The 17,895-nt window shown below is 49.8% G+C and overlaps 1 protein-coding gene across 2 annotated transcripts in view; it reads left to right on the forward strand.

The window, feature by feature from the left end:
• Positions 1–1,356: 1,356 nt before the first annotated feature.
• RHOT2 (ras homolog family member T2) overlaps positions 1,357–17,895 on the forward strand; it is a 34,652-nt gene continuing 18,113 nt past the window's right edge. The window contains exons 1-7 of one of the 2 annotated variants that reach the window (XM_072982951.2): positions 1,357–1,487; positions 9,251–9,309; positions 10,821–10,902; positions 11,879–11,922; positions 14,916–14,969; positions 15,738–15,790; positions 17,689–17,797. In XM_072982951.2, coding sequence (XP_072839052.2) covers positions 1,451–1,487; positions 9,251–9,309; positions 10,821–10,902; positions 11,879–11,922; positions 14,916–14,969; positions 15,738–15,790; positions 17,689–17,797 — 438 coding nt within the window. In that variant the 5' untranslated portion in view covers positions 1,357–1,450. The remainder of the gene's footprint in view (positions 1,488–9,250; positions 9,310–10,820; positions 10,903–11,878; positions 11,923–14,915; positions 14,970–15,737; positions 15,791–17,688; positions 17,798–17,895) is intronic. The other variant, XM_072982952.2, reaches the window with a different exon arrangement.

The following is a 17,895-nucleotide window of genomic DNA, read 5'->3' on the forward strand; positions in this document are numbered from 1 at the left end:
ATATTGAAGCCCACTGGAGGACGCATGAGAGATAAAAATGTAACAAAGGAATAAATGAAATCCTCCGCAAAGCAATACGGATCAAGGCCAACATCAAACTTCAGATGGTTCCGCAGTCAAGTCCACCCTGAACAATAATGTTCTTCCCTAGTAGTGGCTTAAGCGATGAAACCTAGATAAACGAATCAGTAGACACCAATCCTGTGGATAAGAGGATCCTACTGTATTCTTCAACTGCAACTCCCAGAAGCCCCAGATAGCACAGCTGGCGGTGGAGGTTTCGGGCAACTGTAGTCCAAAAACACCTGGATGACCCAAGTCTGGCAACCACTCCTGTGTGAGTGATTTTGTCATGCTTGAACTCGTTGCCAACATTCTTGTCTGCCCTGAATCCACGTTGACCTTCAATTTGGATGGCGGGTGGGCTTCTCAATGCTTAAGTGTAGTTGTGAGTTGAAAGATGGGCATGTGGGGCCCCCCGCACCTCTGGGGGTTACCCACCTGTGCTTCAAAGCTCTCAGAGAGATACAGTCAAACCCGCCTGACACTGATCCCCATGCCGAGAGAGTATAAACACTGCCCTGGGACTTGAGCTGGAGCTGCGAGACCTCGCGACCATTTTACATGTACGATTTATTTTATTTCATTTTAGCGCAGCCCACTTTACTGGGTGGTTCCCATCAGAATAAAATACAACCTGACAACAATAGGGTTGTAGAATAAAACCAAGAGACCCATAAAAAAATAATAATAGAGGCTTAGGATCTGTCATCGGAGAAGGTGGGACAGGAGGAATATAAGATCAAAGACAAAAATCAGGCCGGGAGGTCATCGCAGGCATCTCGAAACAAGGAGTTTCCCAGCAGCCTCTCCAAGGTTGGAAGGGCGGCTGCAGGCACATCTGCAGAGTCCGGTGGGGGCCACCACCAAGAAGGCCCCGTTCCCTCCTTCCTGCCCATCGGCCCCAGCGGTGGGGGGACCCTTCAGCCACTACTTCCCTAAGCGGAATGGAAGGGGGGGCGGGAGAGTCATGTTCGTCTCTTGCCTCAAGCGGCCCCGTGGAGAACAAAAATGGGGGGGGCTCGGCTCCCATCCCCTACATTGGGCTCCCCATAGCTGGCAGAAATGCAAAGAGAAAAGTGACCTGGGAGGAGATCCCATTCCCAGCCGCGAGGTGGCGCTCGAACTCCTCCTCCGACAGCCCCTGTTCCCCGCTGCCGCCCGCAAAGAGCAGAGCGACGGCGCTGTGGCCCTCCAGCCGCGAGAGGGCGCTGCGGCGACTCGGGGAGGACTCCACTCGGCGCGCTCCGCTCTATGGCGAGGCGGAACCGGAAGCCCCTGCGGCGGCCGCGGGAGAGGAGTGAGGCAGCCGCCGCCGCCGCCGCCGTCGTGGTTTCGCTGGATTTCCCCCCCCCCCCCGAGCGGCGGTCCCTGGCGCGCGGCGTCGGCCATGAGGCGGGACGTGCGCATCCTCCTGCTGGGGGAGGGTGAGTGGCCCCTCTTGCCCCATGGCCTTTTTTTGGGGGGGGGTGGCAGGCGAGGAAGGAGAGCCGAGGAGGGATGAGGAAAACGAGGCGGTGGGATGGGGGGGAACAATGGCCTTGAGAAGGGTGACCCCCGTGAGGGGGGCGCCTCAGGAAAGCTCCTACAAGGCCCCTAGGCCTGGCTGAGGGATGCTGTGGGGTGATCCTGAGGCGAAGGGCAGGGGTCAGAGGTCATGGGAGGGGTCAGAGGCCTGGTGGCTTCAGCCACGGTGGGGACCGGGGGCTCCTTGAAGGGGCAGAGATCTAAATAGACCCTTTACGGCAGTGACCCCCCAACTGTGGGCCTCCAGGTGTTCTTGGACTACAACTCCCAGAAGCCTTCACCGCCACCTCTGCTGGCCAGGATTTCTGGGAGTTGAAGTCCAAGAACATCTGGAGGCCCAGGAAAGGCGTGGGGAGCTTGGGATGGTTCCCATTTTCATTTGAATTATCCCTGCTCCTGTACTGCCTCTCCTCCAGGGGATCTTAAGGCCCTGGATCCCAACCTTTGGGTCCCCCAGATGTTCTCGGACTCCAACTCCCATAAGCCCTGGCCAGCAGCGCTGGTGGTGAAGGCTTCTGGGAATTGCGGTCCCGGAACATCTGGGGAGCCGCGGCTCTAAGGGCTCCCGGAGGGCGCTCCCTGCTCTCCTTCGCCCCACGTTAGCCCCTCATGACGACAGCCCTCTGAGGTAGGCCGCTCCGAGAGTGTGGGGGCTGGCCCAAGGTCACCCCCTGAGTTTCATGCCGTGGGTGAGGACTTGAACCCGGGTCGAGAGGGTTTTTGAGTCCACCACGGGGAACAGATGTGATATTTTGGGTCAGAAAGGTTGACACAGGTTCTTTTGAGCTGAGATCCGCAGGAAGAGGTCATCGTGGGACACCTAAAAAAGGTGGGTAGGGTTGAAAATGAGAGAAGCAGCAAGAAGCGTTAATAATACCCTTAAAGATTAGAGGCAGCCTGTTTAAGAAATCAGAGACGACGGTTAAACAATGCTGGCACTGAAAATCGGCAGCAACTTCATCAGCCTAAGAACCTCAGATTTTTCTTGACCTTGGTTTAATTTTTCTTCCCCAAATTCTTAACTAGGAGATACATTTAGCTGCCAAAGATGGAATATTTGACTCTTACTGCTGCTGTAGCTGGCTTAGCAGCCGCCCACGTCTCCGGCTGCTTGTGGCAGGCAAGGGCGTGTGTTTCCCCCATCTTCCCAGCCTTGCAAATTAATAAGACTATTTATGGGCTGATTAACTATTGTGGTTGCCCACTGCGGTGTAGTGATGAACTTGGACTCAGGGGATTGGGTTCGGATCCCCTCCTCGGGCGTGGAAATCCAGTGAGGGGTGTCGCTAGGAAAGCTACTCCTTAAATATCTCACTTTGAAAGCCCTCTTAGGGTCTCTGGAAGTCAGTTCTGACGTGATGGCGTGTAACATCCGTGCAACTGTTGTGGACGGAGATACAGCTTTTTTCTGACTGGTGCTGCAGCCGACGTCTTGTGTTTGAATTCTCCCATATGATAGGGATAAGGAGCCTTTAGCCATCCAGATGTCTGGGACTTCCAGTCCACAGAAGCCCCAGGCAACGTAACTTTCGACAAAGGACTGGGTTTGGAACATCGATGGTTCACCCCACTATAATAGGTGCTCTCCAAAGGGGGTGCTAAATATTACACAGTGATTAAAGTGAGTTCGGTTTAGACCTGAACAGTTTCTTGGATGGGAAACTTGCAATAATCTCCTTTCAAAGAACCATCAAATAATGGAGTTGGAAGGGGCCTGTGTGTATCCAGACTCTGTAACTGGTAAGATGTCTAGTGCCTTCTTTTTCTGTAGGAGAACATGTGTTGAACCTTATCCAACTATAACTGCCTACTAATTCCTACCGCTAGTACTGTATGTCTTCAGTTGCATCAGTTTCCAAGAATCATAATTGAGTTGGAAGGGGCCTTCTAAGGCCATCAAGTCCATTCCTGCTCAAGGCAGGAATCCAAATCAAAGCAGATCTCACCAATGGTTGTCCAATTTTTCTCTTGAAGGCCTCCAGCATTGGAGCGCTCACCATTATGGGTCCCATTGACAAACTGCTCTAACAGTGAAGAAGTTTTTCCCGATATTCAGCCTAAATCTGGCTTCCTGTTGCTTGAGTCCGTTATTATACGCCCTGCACTCTGGGATGATTGAGAACAGATCCTGCCCCCTCCTCTGTACGATTACATTTCAGTTAGTTGAAAAGCGCTATCATAGCAAAGTAGGATGTAATAAATGTTTTTTAAAAATGAATGTTCCTTCAACATTTTCCTTGCCCCACCCTGCATACAGGATTTGGGGGGGTCATTCTGCATCTAGAAAACCAACCCAGAAACTTTATTTCTGATAATACTGGGGAACCTTGGTATGTGTGAAATGTAAACTGAAGCATCCCAGGGAGTAGGAGAGTGATTTGTGTCTTGGTAATATTTTAGGCATAAACCCTATTCTGGATTATGACATTGGTCTCGTGTCATGGGGCTCTCTCGTGGGATTTTGGAGATGATGTGGAGTATTTTAGCATTTCTGCTATCTCTATCGGTATTCTGAAGTGGCAGAGTCCGGCAATCATCCCTGGGATGATAGCGCACCTGTGGCTTGGTTCCTCCTTTAGGGCCGGAGCAGCGGAAGGCAGCCCTCCCGATGGTCTTTGATTTCCACCACTATCATTCCTCATCATGGGCCATGTCAGCTGTCGCCGTGATTGCAGCCCAGTGATATCTGGAGGGCTGTGCTTTGCTTCCCCCCCCCCCCCCCCCGCTTCAGGAGCTTAAAGGAGTCTTTAAGCTGAAATGGCAGGTTTTCATTAAGTGAAGGTAAATCTCTGCACGCCATGCCCTGAACGGTTTTCCTGCTGAGTGATGTGACGGTTCTCTCTTCTTTTGCTGTCTCAGCAGAACCTTCACCCAGAGGAAAAACTGACCTCCACCTTACACTCCGACTAGCTTACGGAGGATTTGTCTGACGCGGAGCAGAATTATATCTAAACTTAGGCATGTCTCACCCAAAGGTGAAGCGTCTGCATCCAGAAGGATTTCCTGCTGGCTTGGCCATTTGGGGGGGGGGAGAGAAGCCAGACTATCCTTTACAGAGGGGGAAAGGTGAAACCAGAGAGGGATGATGGTGTGGAAGGGGTAGGGGGCAATTCTCAACATGGCCTGGAGCAGGGGATGACCGTAATAAATGATGATGGAGAATATGTGTATGTATGTGTGTCCAGGTCTTGTTGGCCTGGGTTTCCTAGGAAGGCTGGGCAGGATTTCTGGGAGTTGTAGTGCAAGAAGAAGGTTGGGAAGCACCTCCTAGAGATCGATCCGATGGGATTCTCCATGAAAGAGTCGGTGCTGGTCTAGAGGAGCAGGCCTGACCCTCGTGTAAAACAGCTTCCCTCTCCAGGCAGAATGTGGGCATCATAACCCAGAAAGTAGCTTTTTCCAAGCTTAGATTCTAGCAGACCTGCAGCTTTACGGCCTGGAATACTTTATTTTTTTGAGGAACATCTCCAGCCTTGTAAGCAAGCCTGTGCTTGCCTTTGTCGCGACCTGGTGGAGCTGGAAAGAGAAGCAGGCGGCCTTCCTCTCTCGGCGAGGTGCAGCCTGCAAAGCAAACGCCAGCAGTTCAGAAAAGCTGGTGTGTCACCGAGAGAGACCTCTGGATGTCTAAACTGTATGTTTGTGGTCTGTGTTCCCCCATTCCTTGCTGATTCTTCCCCAGCATTTTTGTGTGAATGTGCTTTCAGTTTAATTTTCAGACAGAAGAGAGGAATGTTCATTGCCACTGGGAGGGAGCCGCTCGGCCATCTGTGCCCTCAGCATCTTGCTTGCATGCAATCCTGATGTTTCCTCCACAGAAGCATGGTGGGGACATGTTTGCCTCCAGGAAAGGCCGCTGGCATTGATGTACCCAGATGGGAAGGGCTCTTTCATTTCCCAAACTCAGTAAGAGGAGCTGAATCCTTCTTTTGAACTGCATCTGGTCCAAACTCCCGAAAATGGGCGCTTCCTGTCGTTATTTATCTCAGAGCGTTCCACAAGTTATATGAAATATAAGTAAAATTAAAAACAAATTAGAATTTTAACATAATTAGACTCTTTTTGACCAAAAGTGGGCTACTCTAATAGAGTTATCTTGGCCTTTTGCTGGGTCTTCGTTTGGGTGGGTGGTGCAGCATTCATTGCATGCACGCATTCAGTGCGCCGTTTCCACAGTTACATAAATATTTGCCCTGCATCTAAGTGGCCCCATTTTCCTTGATTATCCTTTGATCTTCCTACTTCACTTTGAAGCCTATTAAGTGACCTCCAGATGTTCCAGCCCGAGTTCAGGTCCTGGTGGGAGACATCTCTTTGGTATTTGTCCATTTGCCAAGGTGTGTCATCCTTGGGATATGGAAAAGGAATCTAGATTGGAGCTAAGAAAAAATGGCTCTTTGAAACCACAGCTCTGAGAATCTCCTAACCAGCCGCTGATTCCAGGAGTGCAAAAAGGTGGTAGTAAAACCGTGGTATCCAAAGGGGCACCCCGTGGATACTGGAAATAGTGGATAAATGAAGCACTCCCAGTTTCTCTGGTGTCCGTGCATGATGGAGAGAGGGAACCCTGGGCCAGTCTTGCCAGAGGACTGGGTTCACAAGGGAAGATTTCCTGAAACCAACAACTGCCAAAATTGCTTCCCTCAGACGTGAGTCCACAAGTAGTGGTTTTTTTCAAGCTAGGCATAAGTGAACCTGTGGATAGTGATCCCGTGGATATGGTGGTCCTACGGTACTTTTTCTTGCTCTGCTACGGAGGGAAGGTGCAGGCATCTGTGTATTCTGCAGGCTTGCAATTGCCCTTGTGTAGCTTGTGAAATATGGACTCCAGAGTAGGATTCTGTCTTCTGTGCGCATCTCAAAAGAGTTGTTTTTAGCAGTCAAGATGAGCCTGAAAAATAGGTGTGGGGAACAGTTGGCCCTCCAGGCATTTGGGGCTGCAGCTTCCACAATCTCTGGTTCCAAACCACCACCACCCCGTTTATCATACAAAATTTTCTTTTAATATTTTAAATATTTTTCATACTGGATAAATGCATCAGTGGATACTGATCTTGCGGATACGGGGGTACTACTGTCCTGCTGAGGGTGTGTTCACTCTGTGAGCATATGGAGATGGTGGGTCAATTGGGTCTCCAAAGAAATTCCAGGAAGAGGAATTGTGGGCAATGCTTGTCCAAAATGTTTGAAGGATACCAGAGTGCCTTGCCAGAGTTCCAGCTTTCTTGTGTCGAAACTAGAATGGGGTTCTTTTTTCCCTGGCGGTAATGGTTTCCCTGCAGCAATTGCCCAGTCATGACAGTAAGGTATACTTCTTTTGGCCATGGAGGATCTCTTCATCCCTGTTTTGTCTCCTGCCGGCTGAACCTCTTCTCTGTGAATCGGTTCCACTTTCTCTGGCCGTCCACCTGTTGCCAGGCTGTTCTCTGAACCAAAAATAGCCGCGAACTCAGTGTCCAAAGTTGGAATCTAAGCTTTTGCGCGTCTTTAGAAACCTAAGAGCGTAACAGGTTTAAAAACTTTAGTTCCTGATTTTTATTTATTTTTTAAAGCAGCCTTAGACTTCTCATGAATAAATCAGCTGCGGAAATAGTGAAAGCACCGGGGAGTTCTCCGTTCGCATTTTATTTGAATGAATCCCGTTTGGTGTCGCTCTGTTGTTCCGAGTCGTGAGTCTTTTCCCAGGGAGGGTGATGTAAAGATGGATCGGGAGCGCCCGCGGAGGTACCCAAGCTGTCTCTCACTCACTTTTTTTCCTCCTTCAAGCTGTCTCGGAAATCGGCCCCGAGAACGACACGTTATCTCTGTCGGAACCCGCAGCTAAAACAAAGTGCTTCTTTTCTCCTCTGCAGGGCTGCAGACAATGCTTTCAAATATTCATAACCTTAAAACACATGCATGCACAGCCGAGCGCTTCCTCTCTGCTGAGAGCCATTGCAAATCCAAATTTTGCCCAGAGGCGCCGTGCATTATTAATTCTCTGAGTTTCTCTAACGAGACATGTGTACACACAAAGCAATAGACTGGGGCCCTTCTGCGTTTAGATCATAGGTTCCCAAACTTTTTTGCCCCCTAGACCACTTGCTGACTTATTTGTTTTCCGTAGACCCCCTACGCAATCGTAACAACTACAAAATATGTATAAAATTTTGTACTTACTTTTCTTAGGTGCTCCTAAAAGAGATGATTCTGATTCACTTGACTTTTACCTGTTTTCTATCTATATTTAGGAACGTATTTTTAAGCCACTTTTCTTCTCAAACTCAGAAAGCAACTGAATGCCTCTAACACTCCTATTTATCAATTGTGAATCAGACAAATCCATGCAAAGCTTTGATACAAGTCTAAACAAGTACATACACATGCAAAGTGTGTCCCCTGTATAGCTCAGTAATGAGAAACGACAAAATGTTGGTGATCCCATTTACAACACACCGACATTTACCATAAAATTTTATCCTTAATTTTATGAACTTACACATGAATGTAGCACACCACAATACAGATAGTGCATAGTACCTAATTACATAATACAGTGGTGCCTCGCATAACGAGCACACCGTACAACGACGAATTTGCTTACCGATCTCCGCATTGCAATGTCGGCAAATCAGCTGATCGGCGGCTCCAAAATGGCCACACGCAGCGTTTTCGCGCCCTGCCCTTGCTTACCAAGGGCGTGAAAATGGCTGCCGGATGGGGGAAACTTCGCTAAACGGTGAGTACAGAAGCCATTGGAACGCATTAAACTAAGTTTAATTAACCTTAATAACGGATTAACCTCGCTATGCGGGGCACCACTGTATTATAAAATATTATGTACACCAAATCTGTGTTTGGTGTAATTACAGATTGCCTAAATATTTATTATAATCTGCCTAATGGGATCTGCTCACGTAGACCCCTATTTACATCTCGTGCACCCCCAGTTTTTTTCCTCTCTGACATGGACCCCCTGCAAGTCAAAATCAACCCTTGGGGCTCCATATAGACCACTTTGGGAACCTATGATTTAGATGCTTGCACAGTAGACAGGGACACATCGCATTTTGTAGCGGTTTAAATGCTCCCAAGCTGCTGGGCTCTTGTTGGGTGGCCGGATCCTGGAGAAAAGTTGGTCCTTTCCTTGTGTGTCTTTGGTGCACTTCTGTAAAACAAGCCGCACTGGATGATGCAGTAAATGATGTCTCATTGCAGGAACTATGTTTAAGGAGGAGTGTCCAATGTCAGATCCGTTGGCTTGTTCTCTCTCTCTCTGTGAGCTTAGATTTTCAAAGCAAAGTTGCACACGTTTTCGGCAAAAAGGGGAGCTTTTCCAAATGGTAGACGCCATGATGAGGGGGCAGAGGGGAAACCCAAAGACACGGTAAATCTCAGGCGTGTACTTGCAGCCAAGATCTCTTGAGAGGAAGGAAGACTCTTTAAGTGACTCTCTTATCCTGTTGAGTCCACCCGTCTTAACTGGAATTTCTAGCCCAGGTTCAGTGCTTTTAGACATGAGTTGGAGCAGTGGTGGTGAGCGGATACTTTGATTTCTCCACTTTATGCTCCCATCTGTCCTGCAGCACATGGAGTGTGATGCACGATGTCCTGTCCTTTTCCTTAATGGGAGACACCCCCAGTGATTGTTCTGTTTTTTTTTTCCCCTCTTTCCTTTGCCTCGCAGCCCAGGTGGGAAAGACCTCCTTGATCATGGCCCTGGTGGGCGAGGAGTTCCCGGAAGAGGTGAGTCAAGCGAACGCCCTTTCCTGTTGTGCTCAGATCAGCCCAGACTCTGCTGCCAGGAGAGCCGGTAGATCGTTTCCAGATGCCTGGAATTCTTACGCCTCCCCTGCCTCGCTTTCCTTGTTATCTTGATCCTCCTGGAGTCACGGCCCAAAGTCTGCCTCGTTCCTGGGCCAGACCACTCCTTTCTGTCCTGTGGGTTCCCAGCTAAGAAGCTGTAGCCCTTGAGAGCCGCATGCAGCTCCTGAGGCTCTCCCTGTGATCCCCTGGGGGCTTCTCCTGAATCCCCTGCCCCTCCCTGCCCGCCAGGGGTTAAAACAGGTGGTGGGAAGAATGTCCCGTTTCTGCTTCGGGCATGTCCGGGAGCAAAACCTTGGTCTTTAGGCAAAGAGCTCCCTTTTTTCGTTGGCCTGTTCCCCAGCTCTGAGCTTGACCCCCCCAACTTATAGAAGTTGACTTTGAGCACCCACCCACCCCCGCCTTCCTCTACCCTTTGCACCTTTTGCGTTAGCCCTCCTTCCGTTTTTGGGAATAGAGGGGAGGACTTTATTCCTGCAGTTTGACTTGAAATGCCCCACCTGGCCGACCGACTGGCCGCCTAGTGCAACACTCAACAAGTAGACATTTGGAAATTGTAGTCCAGTAATTTTTTTAAAAAAATCCAAGCTCTAGCTTCCAGGATCCTATTTGTGTGGAGGGGTAGGGGGCTTTGGGCCAGGTGGACCTCTGCCCTGGGCCCCCACCTCTCTCCCAGGGCGTGAATCCGGCCGCCGGTCATCCACTCTGATATGGCGGTTGTGGCCAGCAGGAGCCTCCTGGGTGTGCCAAGGTCTCTGTCCAGTGGGCGTATGTTTTCCTAGGTGCTCCCTCCACGGTCCTGCCGCTTGCCCCAGCGCTTCAGTGGATGGCGGCAGGAAGCCCCCATGCACAGAGGGGACTTATTTTCCGAGATGCTTGAACGAGCTGCTTAGTTTCTCTTCCGGACTGCTGTGTCTCCTCCTGCCTTCCAGGAATCCCCGCTCTGCCGCAAGCAGATGGTGGCAGAATCTGTCCATCTCCCCAGTTTGACCCTGCAACCCTCCCAGGGTGGGTGCGGTAAAGTCCCCTAGTCAGGCACCAGAATCATCCTAAGCACCTTTCCCTGCTTGTTTAGGGTCAAAGCAGGCGGGGGGGGGGGTTGTGTGTTGGTCCATCAAGCAGATCCTTCTTAGCCAACGCTGCAGGGGCCAGAGAAGAAGTGCTTAAGGGGGGGGGGGGTCCATGTCCAGCAGGGGCTCCACCTGATGCCATTTGGTGGGGGCCCCGTAGAAAGAGTTGTCTTGTTTCTCCTAGGACCCTGCGCAAGTTTGAAATGTGTCCATCAAAGTTTTGTTGCTTTCCTCTGCTACAGGCATGCAAAAGAGTGCCTGGCTTTATAGTCTCCTCCAGCAGGGTTATTTGACCCCCTTAAGCACTCCCGGGGGGCCCAGTCTTCTTCGGCTTTGTACGAATGACCTCCCTCCTTTCCTCAGGTACCTCCTCGGGCAGAAGAGATCACAATTCCGGCAGACGTCACCCCCGAAAAAGTCCCTACCCACATTGTGGACTACTCAGGTAGGCAGCAGCCGCCCCCCCCCATTCCTTTTGCCCCTTTGCTTTCCTCCCTTACCCTGGAAACAATTTATAAATTCAGCCCACTTCTGATCCTTATCCTTCCGGTATTACCTTTCTCTTCATCCCTGGCGATGGCTCGTTTCCTGCAACTTCAGACTATAAAGCAGGAAACCCTGTAAGCAAAAACATCTCTGGCAAACAAAGGCACAGTCTTGGCTTCCAGCTTGTTGGGACTGGAGGTTCTTCCTTGGCAAAGCCCTCTGGCCATCGGCAAACTCTTTCCTTGTTCCTTAAATCCAGGCGGGCCACTTGGGGAGATCCTGAAGCCCATGTTCTGCTCCCCCATCCCTGACCCTCCATGGGCTGCCAAAAAGGGCAAAATGCAAGAACATATAAAACCAGCCGTGTCTAGAAGCCCACTTCTCGTTCTGAAAAAGCAGATCTTTGGAACAGGGGATGTGGCAGGAAAGGCCTGTGGCCTATGCAAAACAGGGCTGGCCCTTGGCAGGCTACATTTGGGATTTGCAAACCATCATTTTTGGGCCAGAAGAGAGGACCAGAGGTGGGCTCGGGGCTACCCAAAAATAAAAAAATATTCCCAGCCTTGTCAAACAGCATGTCCTTCCACGTCGTTACCCTGACTGCTTGAAATCTACCTCTTAGGGTCCGAAATGTCTTTGTATTCATTCTGAACCCCGGAGTGGTAGGATTGGGTGGGGGGGGGGAGCAGGACTTCCTCGCCTTCCGTTCCCCGACTCGCTTCTGTTACTTTAAAATGGAATAAGTACGGGAAAACCCAGCCTTCCCCGGACAGCCCACAGATTTGTCATTTGGACCCAGGTTTTCTGTGCCCAGCACCGGATTGCAGAAATCGCGGCTGCTGCGATCCTCTTTCCCCCTGGTCTCTCATGCCCCGAATGCAGGTGTTTCGACAGCACTGGCACCAAAATACACAACGCTTTTCTTTTTCTTGCAGAATCGGAACAGACGGAGGAAGAACTCCAGGAAGAAATTGCCAAGGTGAGCAAAAAAATTTTAAAAAATCAACAATGTGATTGCACGAGGAGGAGGGTGGGGGTGGCGCAGCCCCCGCCCTGCCTTTGCCACCCCTGCCTATATTCTGAATTCTGCTCTCCAAAGCTCAGCTGGAGCCGAGGGCTTCTTGGGATTAACATGATCAGTTTTGTTAACAGTCCGCCTAATCCTTTGCTTGCTTGTAAGCAGCTGTGTGTGATTTAGCCCTGTGAGTTAAAGCAGACCCCAGCAGGGAGAAGAGGGTGGTGGTGGAGGAGGAGGAGGGGGTGGCTGTTTATCTAGTTGGTAGACCCTGAGCTCCTGGTCTTGCGGCTCGGGGGGGGGGAGACCTAGAACGTCTGCTTCTTTGCGTGGGGGGCAGGCAAAAGTGCCCCCTCCTTGTCTCTCAAGGGCCGAACCTTGGCCGCACTGCTTTTTTAAAAATTCATTTATTTATTTTTATTTCACATCTTTTTACCCTGCCTTCCTCCTTCAAAAGGACCCCAGGCAGCTTACAGGCGATGTTTAAAGCTGAAAACCATGAGTGCACCATGGTGGTTTACATCATTAAAAGACCCTATTTCAAGCAAAGAACACTGTATGCATACACAGCTCCCGGAATGCCCCAGCCGGACATGGCCGATGGCTCGGGAAGTGGCACTAGCTTGAAGGCAGGGCACCGGTTAACACAGTTCGGACTCCAGCCCGGCTAGAGTCCGTTCTCTCTTCAAGCGCAAGGCCAGGGAAGTGCACAGAGCCGCTGGTTTGGTGAGAAACTCAGACCATTCTGGTGGAGAAGTCCGGCACTGTGGTTTAGAGAGCTGCTGTAGGACCCCAACTCTGTACCAGACTACACTTCCCAGAGTTCCATGGGCTGGAGGCGGGGCCGTTCAAGCGACATCCAAGCGCTGTCGCTGCGAAGCAGAAAGAGAGACCCTCTTTCAGCGTCCCCGTTGGACCAAGGCAAGGAGATGGGTTGGGGGGGAAAAAAATAAAATCTATTTCTTTATTTCATTCATTGTATCGACGGCCTGCCCGTCTAGTGCCGAAGCACTTCTCTGGGCAGGAAACATTTAAAAACAGCAACCCCTCCCCACTTACAGGGCATAAATAGCAAGGCCCTGAAAACCATCAAATCCCAAATATCTTCAAAAGAAAAGAAAGAAAAGAATCTTGGACGTGAAGTCAGAACCATAACCACGACGTGGAACCATGAGGAAGTTACTGGTGTAAGATCTCTCCAAATCCCTCTTTCTCAGAATATAGTTTTCACCCGTTTCCTGGAGGGAATCTGGTGAATATCCTCAGGAAGCGCCTTCGACGGCGTGGAGGCCACCACCGAGAAGGCCTGGTTTCTGCTGGTAGCTTTCTTGGTCTCTCTGATGGTGGCCACACGCAAACATGAAACATGGCTGGATTTTGTGGCCTAGGTGGATAGTCTTAGAGAGAGAGAGGGAGACGCTCTGTCGGGTAACGAGGTCTCAGACCATTAAAGGCTTCGCATCTTAATACCATCCCTTTGAATTTGGCACGGAAGCCCCCGGGCAGCCAACGCAGACATGTCGGAATCAGGGAGCTGTGATCTTCTACTCTGACTTTGCACCATGGATGGCTCGGAGGTCTCTGGGTGCTTTGACTGGCACGGTCCTCTTCCCAAGAACTTTTTTAAGCGGAGACGTTGAGCGCCGGATGCGGGACCTTTTGCCCAGAAGGGAGGCGGTTGGCCATCGAACTGCGGAAGGACCTCCTTCGCCTCTTCGTCCCCAGCAACAGTCTGTGCGCAGACCAGAAGCTTAGAGGAGCTCCGGCCAAATCCCATCTAAAATCTTGTGTGTTTGGGAGATTAAGCGATAAAACGCGCTCCCCTGAAGGCCAGTGATCCGGCCATCTGCTTTTCCCTAAAAGCCTTTGCGGCGTCACCGTCTGAGCAGAGGCGAGGGTCGGGTTTGAGCAGAGCGTGGAGAAGCCCAAAGGGCAGATGTTCTGCTCAAGCAACGATGGCGAGAAGTTGGGGGTTTTGAAATGAACACACACCCCCGACAAGTGCAATAAGCCTGATCAAGCAGCAAAAATCTCCTTGAGTGTTCCTGCTTGCTGGGGCTTAGGGAGAGAAAGAAGATGGAGTTGTTCAAACAGACAGCCTTCTCAGCGGTAGTTGGAAGACTTTGGCCAACCCACCTTGACACATGGGTCATGCTGCCTGGGTCATTCTGGGCATTGCGAGGCAGAAACACGCCGCTTTAGAAGTTTCTGTAATGTGTTCCATTTTGCACCTCTCGATCGCTCAGGGATTTAGATCTCTGACTGCAGAACCAGAGGTTGTTAGTCTAAAAAGAGCCAGCCTGGGTGGCCTTGGGCCAGCTGACCGGTCCCAGGGCACCCCCTAGTGGAAGGGAAACCACTTCTGGGTATTCTCTCTACCCGGAAGAGGGTCACCATAAGCCAGAATTGACTGGACAGCACATTATTATTATTATTTTCTTTAAAAGAAGCCCCAGCATTCAGCCGCTACCACAAAGTCAGAAGTTGTGGATACTACAGAAAGCTCTTCTGCTTCGTTCTGCTGTTCGGAAAGTTGCATTTAAACGACAGTCCATGTTCCATGCCGGCTGTTCTACTCTGGGCCCATCAAGGAGAAGGCAGGATTCTCTGGAAAAGGCCGTGAGGTTGGGAAAGGTGGAGTCCAGCAGGAAAAGAGGAAGATCCAATACAAGATGGGCTGACTCCCGAAAGACAGCCACAGGCTTGAGTTTGCAAGAGCTGAGCACTGATTGCAATGGAGGACGGGGCGTTTTGGACATCGCACCTTCATAGGTTCTCGATAAGTTGGAGGTGACTTGACTTCATGGCACACAACAGCAACAAACAACAACAATCATTTCCTTGGCCGTGCTTTCAGGAAGCGTGACTAACAACCCATCGTTCCCCTGGGTTCGTTTTACCAGTCCTGCCTTTTCTGTCATTTCCTAAGACCTCTCTCCCCCTTTACTCTCTTGCAGGCGAACGTGGTGTGTATGGTCTATGACGTCACGGAGGAGTCCACCATCGATAAGGTAGATCCTCGCGCGGCTTCTCTCCCCTCTGCTCCCCAAAAGCCATGACGGGCTTTCTTCAGAGCCTGGAAAAAAATTTGCTTTTGGGGGGAACTCAACTCCCAGAATTAGAAGCGTTGTGGGAAACCTTGTCCAGGCTTCCTTTCCACCACGATTCTTCCCAGTGCTGTGAACGAGTGGGCATTTCACGTCAGATGGCTTTTGAAGAAGAATTTCCCAGAAATGGTGAATGTCCTCACATTTGAATTAGGAGAATGTGGAGCTCTTGATATATCCTTATTCTGAACGGCCGGCTGTCAACTTGCTTTGGCCCTGGGGTTCTCATCCTTGGGTAACCCAGATATTCTTGCATGACGACTCCCAGAAATCCTGGCTAGCACAGCGCGTGGTGGAGGCTTCTGGGAGTTGTAGTCCAAAAGAACCTCCAGGGACCCAAAAAGATGGCTTTCGCCCCTTTTTTGGGGTGTTCTTCAGGGTGTTGTTTCAGAGACATCCGTTCTCTGATGGGTTTCACAAGTGGCACATGTTTCATAGATTGATTTATGGGAAGCAGGAGATGGGTCATCATCCCCATCATCTCTCTCGTTTCTCTTCTTGTGAATATTGTTATTAAGAACTGGACATGATAGACCATGATCGCCACCATTCAGCTTTGCTGATTCTGTGGGGCTGCGTCTGATTGAGTCTCGACTCCCCTGTCTCTAATGTGTTCTGGCCAGGAGTTTTCCAATCCACTTAATGTTCATTTTTCCCCCTTTTGTCTTTCAGATTCGGACAAAATGGATTCCGATGGTGAATGGGGGAGCTGACAAGTGTTCCAGGTACGTTCGTATCCAGGGGAATGGAACCGCGGCTGCATCTTCCCAGCCGTTGAGTATAAACTGCTCCCCTTAATGAGGAACAACAATCCCCTCTTTTTAAAGAGTGCAGAATTCTAGAACAGAAGCCTATTTATTTTATAAAGCTAAAATGTCTTCCTAAAAGGAGTGACAGTGATGAATGCTTCCCCAGAGAAATAAATTTCCTTAAATCGTCAGCTCTTTCCAGTCTTGGATCCGCAAATTCAGTCTGTGGCTGCGGGAGTCGGAGGTTGGGAGTTCGATTTCTGACGGGGCCTCCTAAGAGCAGAGCCAGCCTGGGGGGCCTTGGGCCAGCTGCACGGTCCCAGGGCGCTCCCTAGTGGAAGGAAAGGGTAAGGCACTTCTAAGTATACTCTACTTGGAAAAGCCTGAAAGGGGTCACCATAAGTCAGAATTGTCTTGACGGATCATCATCATCATCATCATGTGACCTGCATCAGTTCTCCAGGGTCTTGCCAGAAATTCTACTTTTAAACTGGCGATACTGGGATTTGAACTTCTTGGGGCTTGTTCATGTACAGCAGGTAATCTGTCACTGGGCACAGTTCACACAAAAATACAGTTCACACCTTAACGTGGTCCATGTAGGTGTGTGTACTGAAAAGTAGTTTGGCCTGTTTGCAGAGACAGAAAACACTGCACGCGAGTCTACCCTTACTGCTGATGAGGTTCCATAATTCATCCTCCTCTTACAGCCGTCCTGCTTTTATGGATGCCCAGTTGTCTGTGTTCAGTCAAGGGATGAGAGAACCTGTCCATTTGATTTTCTCAGCTTTTGGGTTTAATTCTGTTCCTCCCACGCTCACCTTTTTCCAAATACCTACACAAAAATGCTTACGCATTTGTACGTGCATTTCTCCTGATTTATTCATACGTATATATAATTTTGCCTAACCTGCATCTTTGCGAGCGGTTGTTCTTAATGCAATGATATTTCTAGATGTTGTTTTCTCCGACGAACTGGATTGCAAAGCTTGGTGGCACAGGACCATGGAAGAATCCGTGGGTTTCAATTTGCATATTGGTTCCAGATGTACGAATTGGGTCAGCTTGCATTAAAATGTGCCGAGAGCAAATCTCTCTCCAGTCCAATTCCAGACCGTCTCATGTGCAGCCGAAGCGTGTCCTAAGTAGACAATTCCAAACTAGGACACTGGGAAAGAGATCTAAAATGACCCAGAGTTATCCTTCTATGCTAGCCTTCTTTTGCAAATTTAAAAAAACACAAAATAGAAGCTCAGAAGGCCATCTGACCCTGCCATGCTGATCTGTCACCACACAAACAGGGTCTTAATTAGGCAGATCAAGTTTGGCAATGTTGATCTTCTCTGTCTCTTCCTGGTTGTTGAATTTAGAGCAGAACCACATACAGTGGTGCCTCGCTTAACGACGATAATCCATTCCAGGAAAATCGCCGTTAAGCGAAAACATCGTAAAGTGAAATTAAAAACCCTATTGAAACGCATTGAAACCCGTTCAATGCGTTCCAGTGGGGTAAAAACTCACCGTCCAGCAAAGATCCTCCATACGGCGGACATTTTCGCTGCCTGTGTAGTGAGGAATCCGTCCCTAATCACACCACGGAGCCATTTTAAGCACCCGGCTGACATTTTGAAAACCCGACGATCAGCTGTTTTTGATCGTCGTAAAGCGAAAATCGGTTCCCGAAGCAGGGAACCGATCATCGCTAAGCGAAATTCCCCCATTTAGGCCATCTTTTGTAAGAAGATCGTCGTAAAACGGATTCGTCGTAACGCGGGGCAATCGTTAAGCGGGGCACGACTATATGTCATTATATGCTGGCCTATTACACTACCCATGTTCTACTCTCTTCTTTTTTATTATTATTATTATTTTAGGATCCCAATCATCCTTGTGGGAAACAAGTCGGACCTGCAGACCGGGAGCTCCATGGAAACCATCCTGCCCATTATGAACCAGTTCTCAGAAATAGAGACCTGTGTGGAGGTATGAAGCTTTTCAAAAAGGGGGGGAAGAAACAGATTTCTGCTACCTGCGGTGTCCTCTCCTGGCCCTCCTTCTGTGTAGGACTGAGAGCTTAGAAG

This window comes from Pogona vitticeps, chromosome 13, assembly GCF_051106095.1.
Source record: "Pogona vitticeps strain Pit_001003342236 chromosome 13, PviZW2.1, whole genome shotgun sequence".
Taxonomy (NCBI): Eukaryota; Metazoa; Chordata; class Lepidosauria; order Squamata; family Agamidae; genus Pogona; species Pogona vitticeps.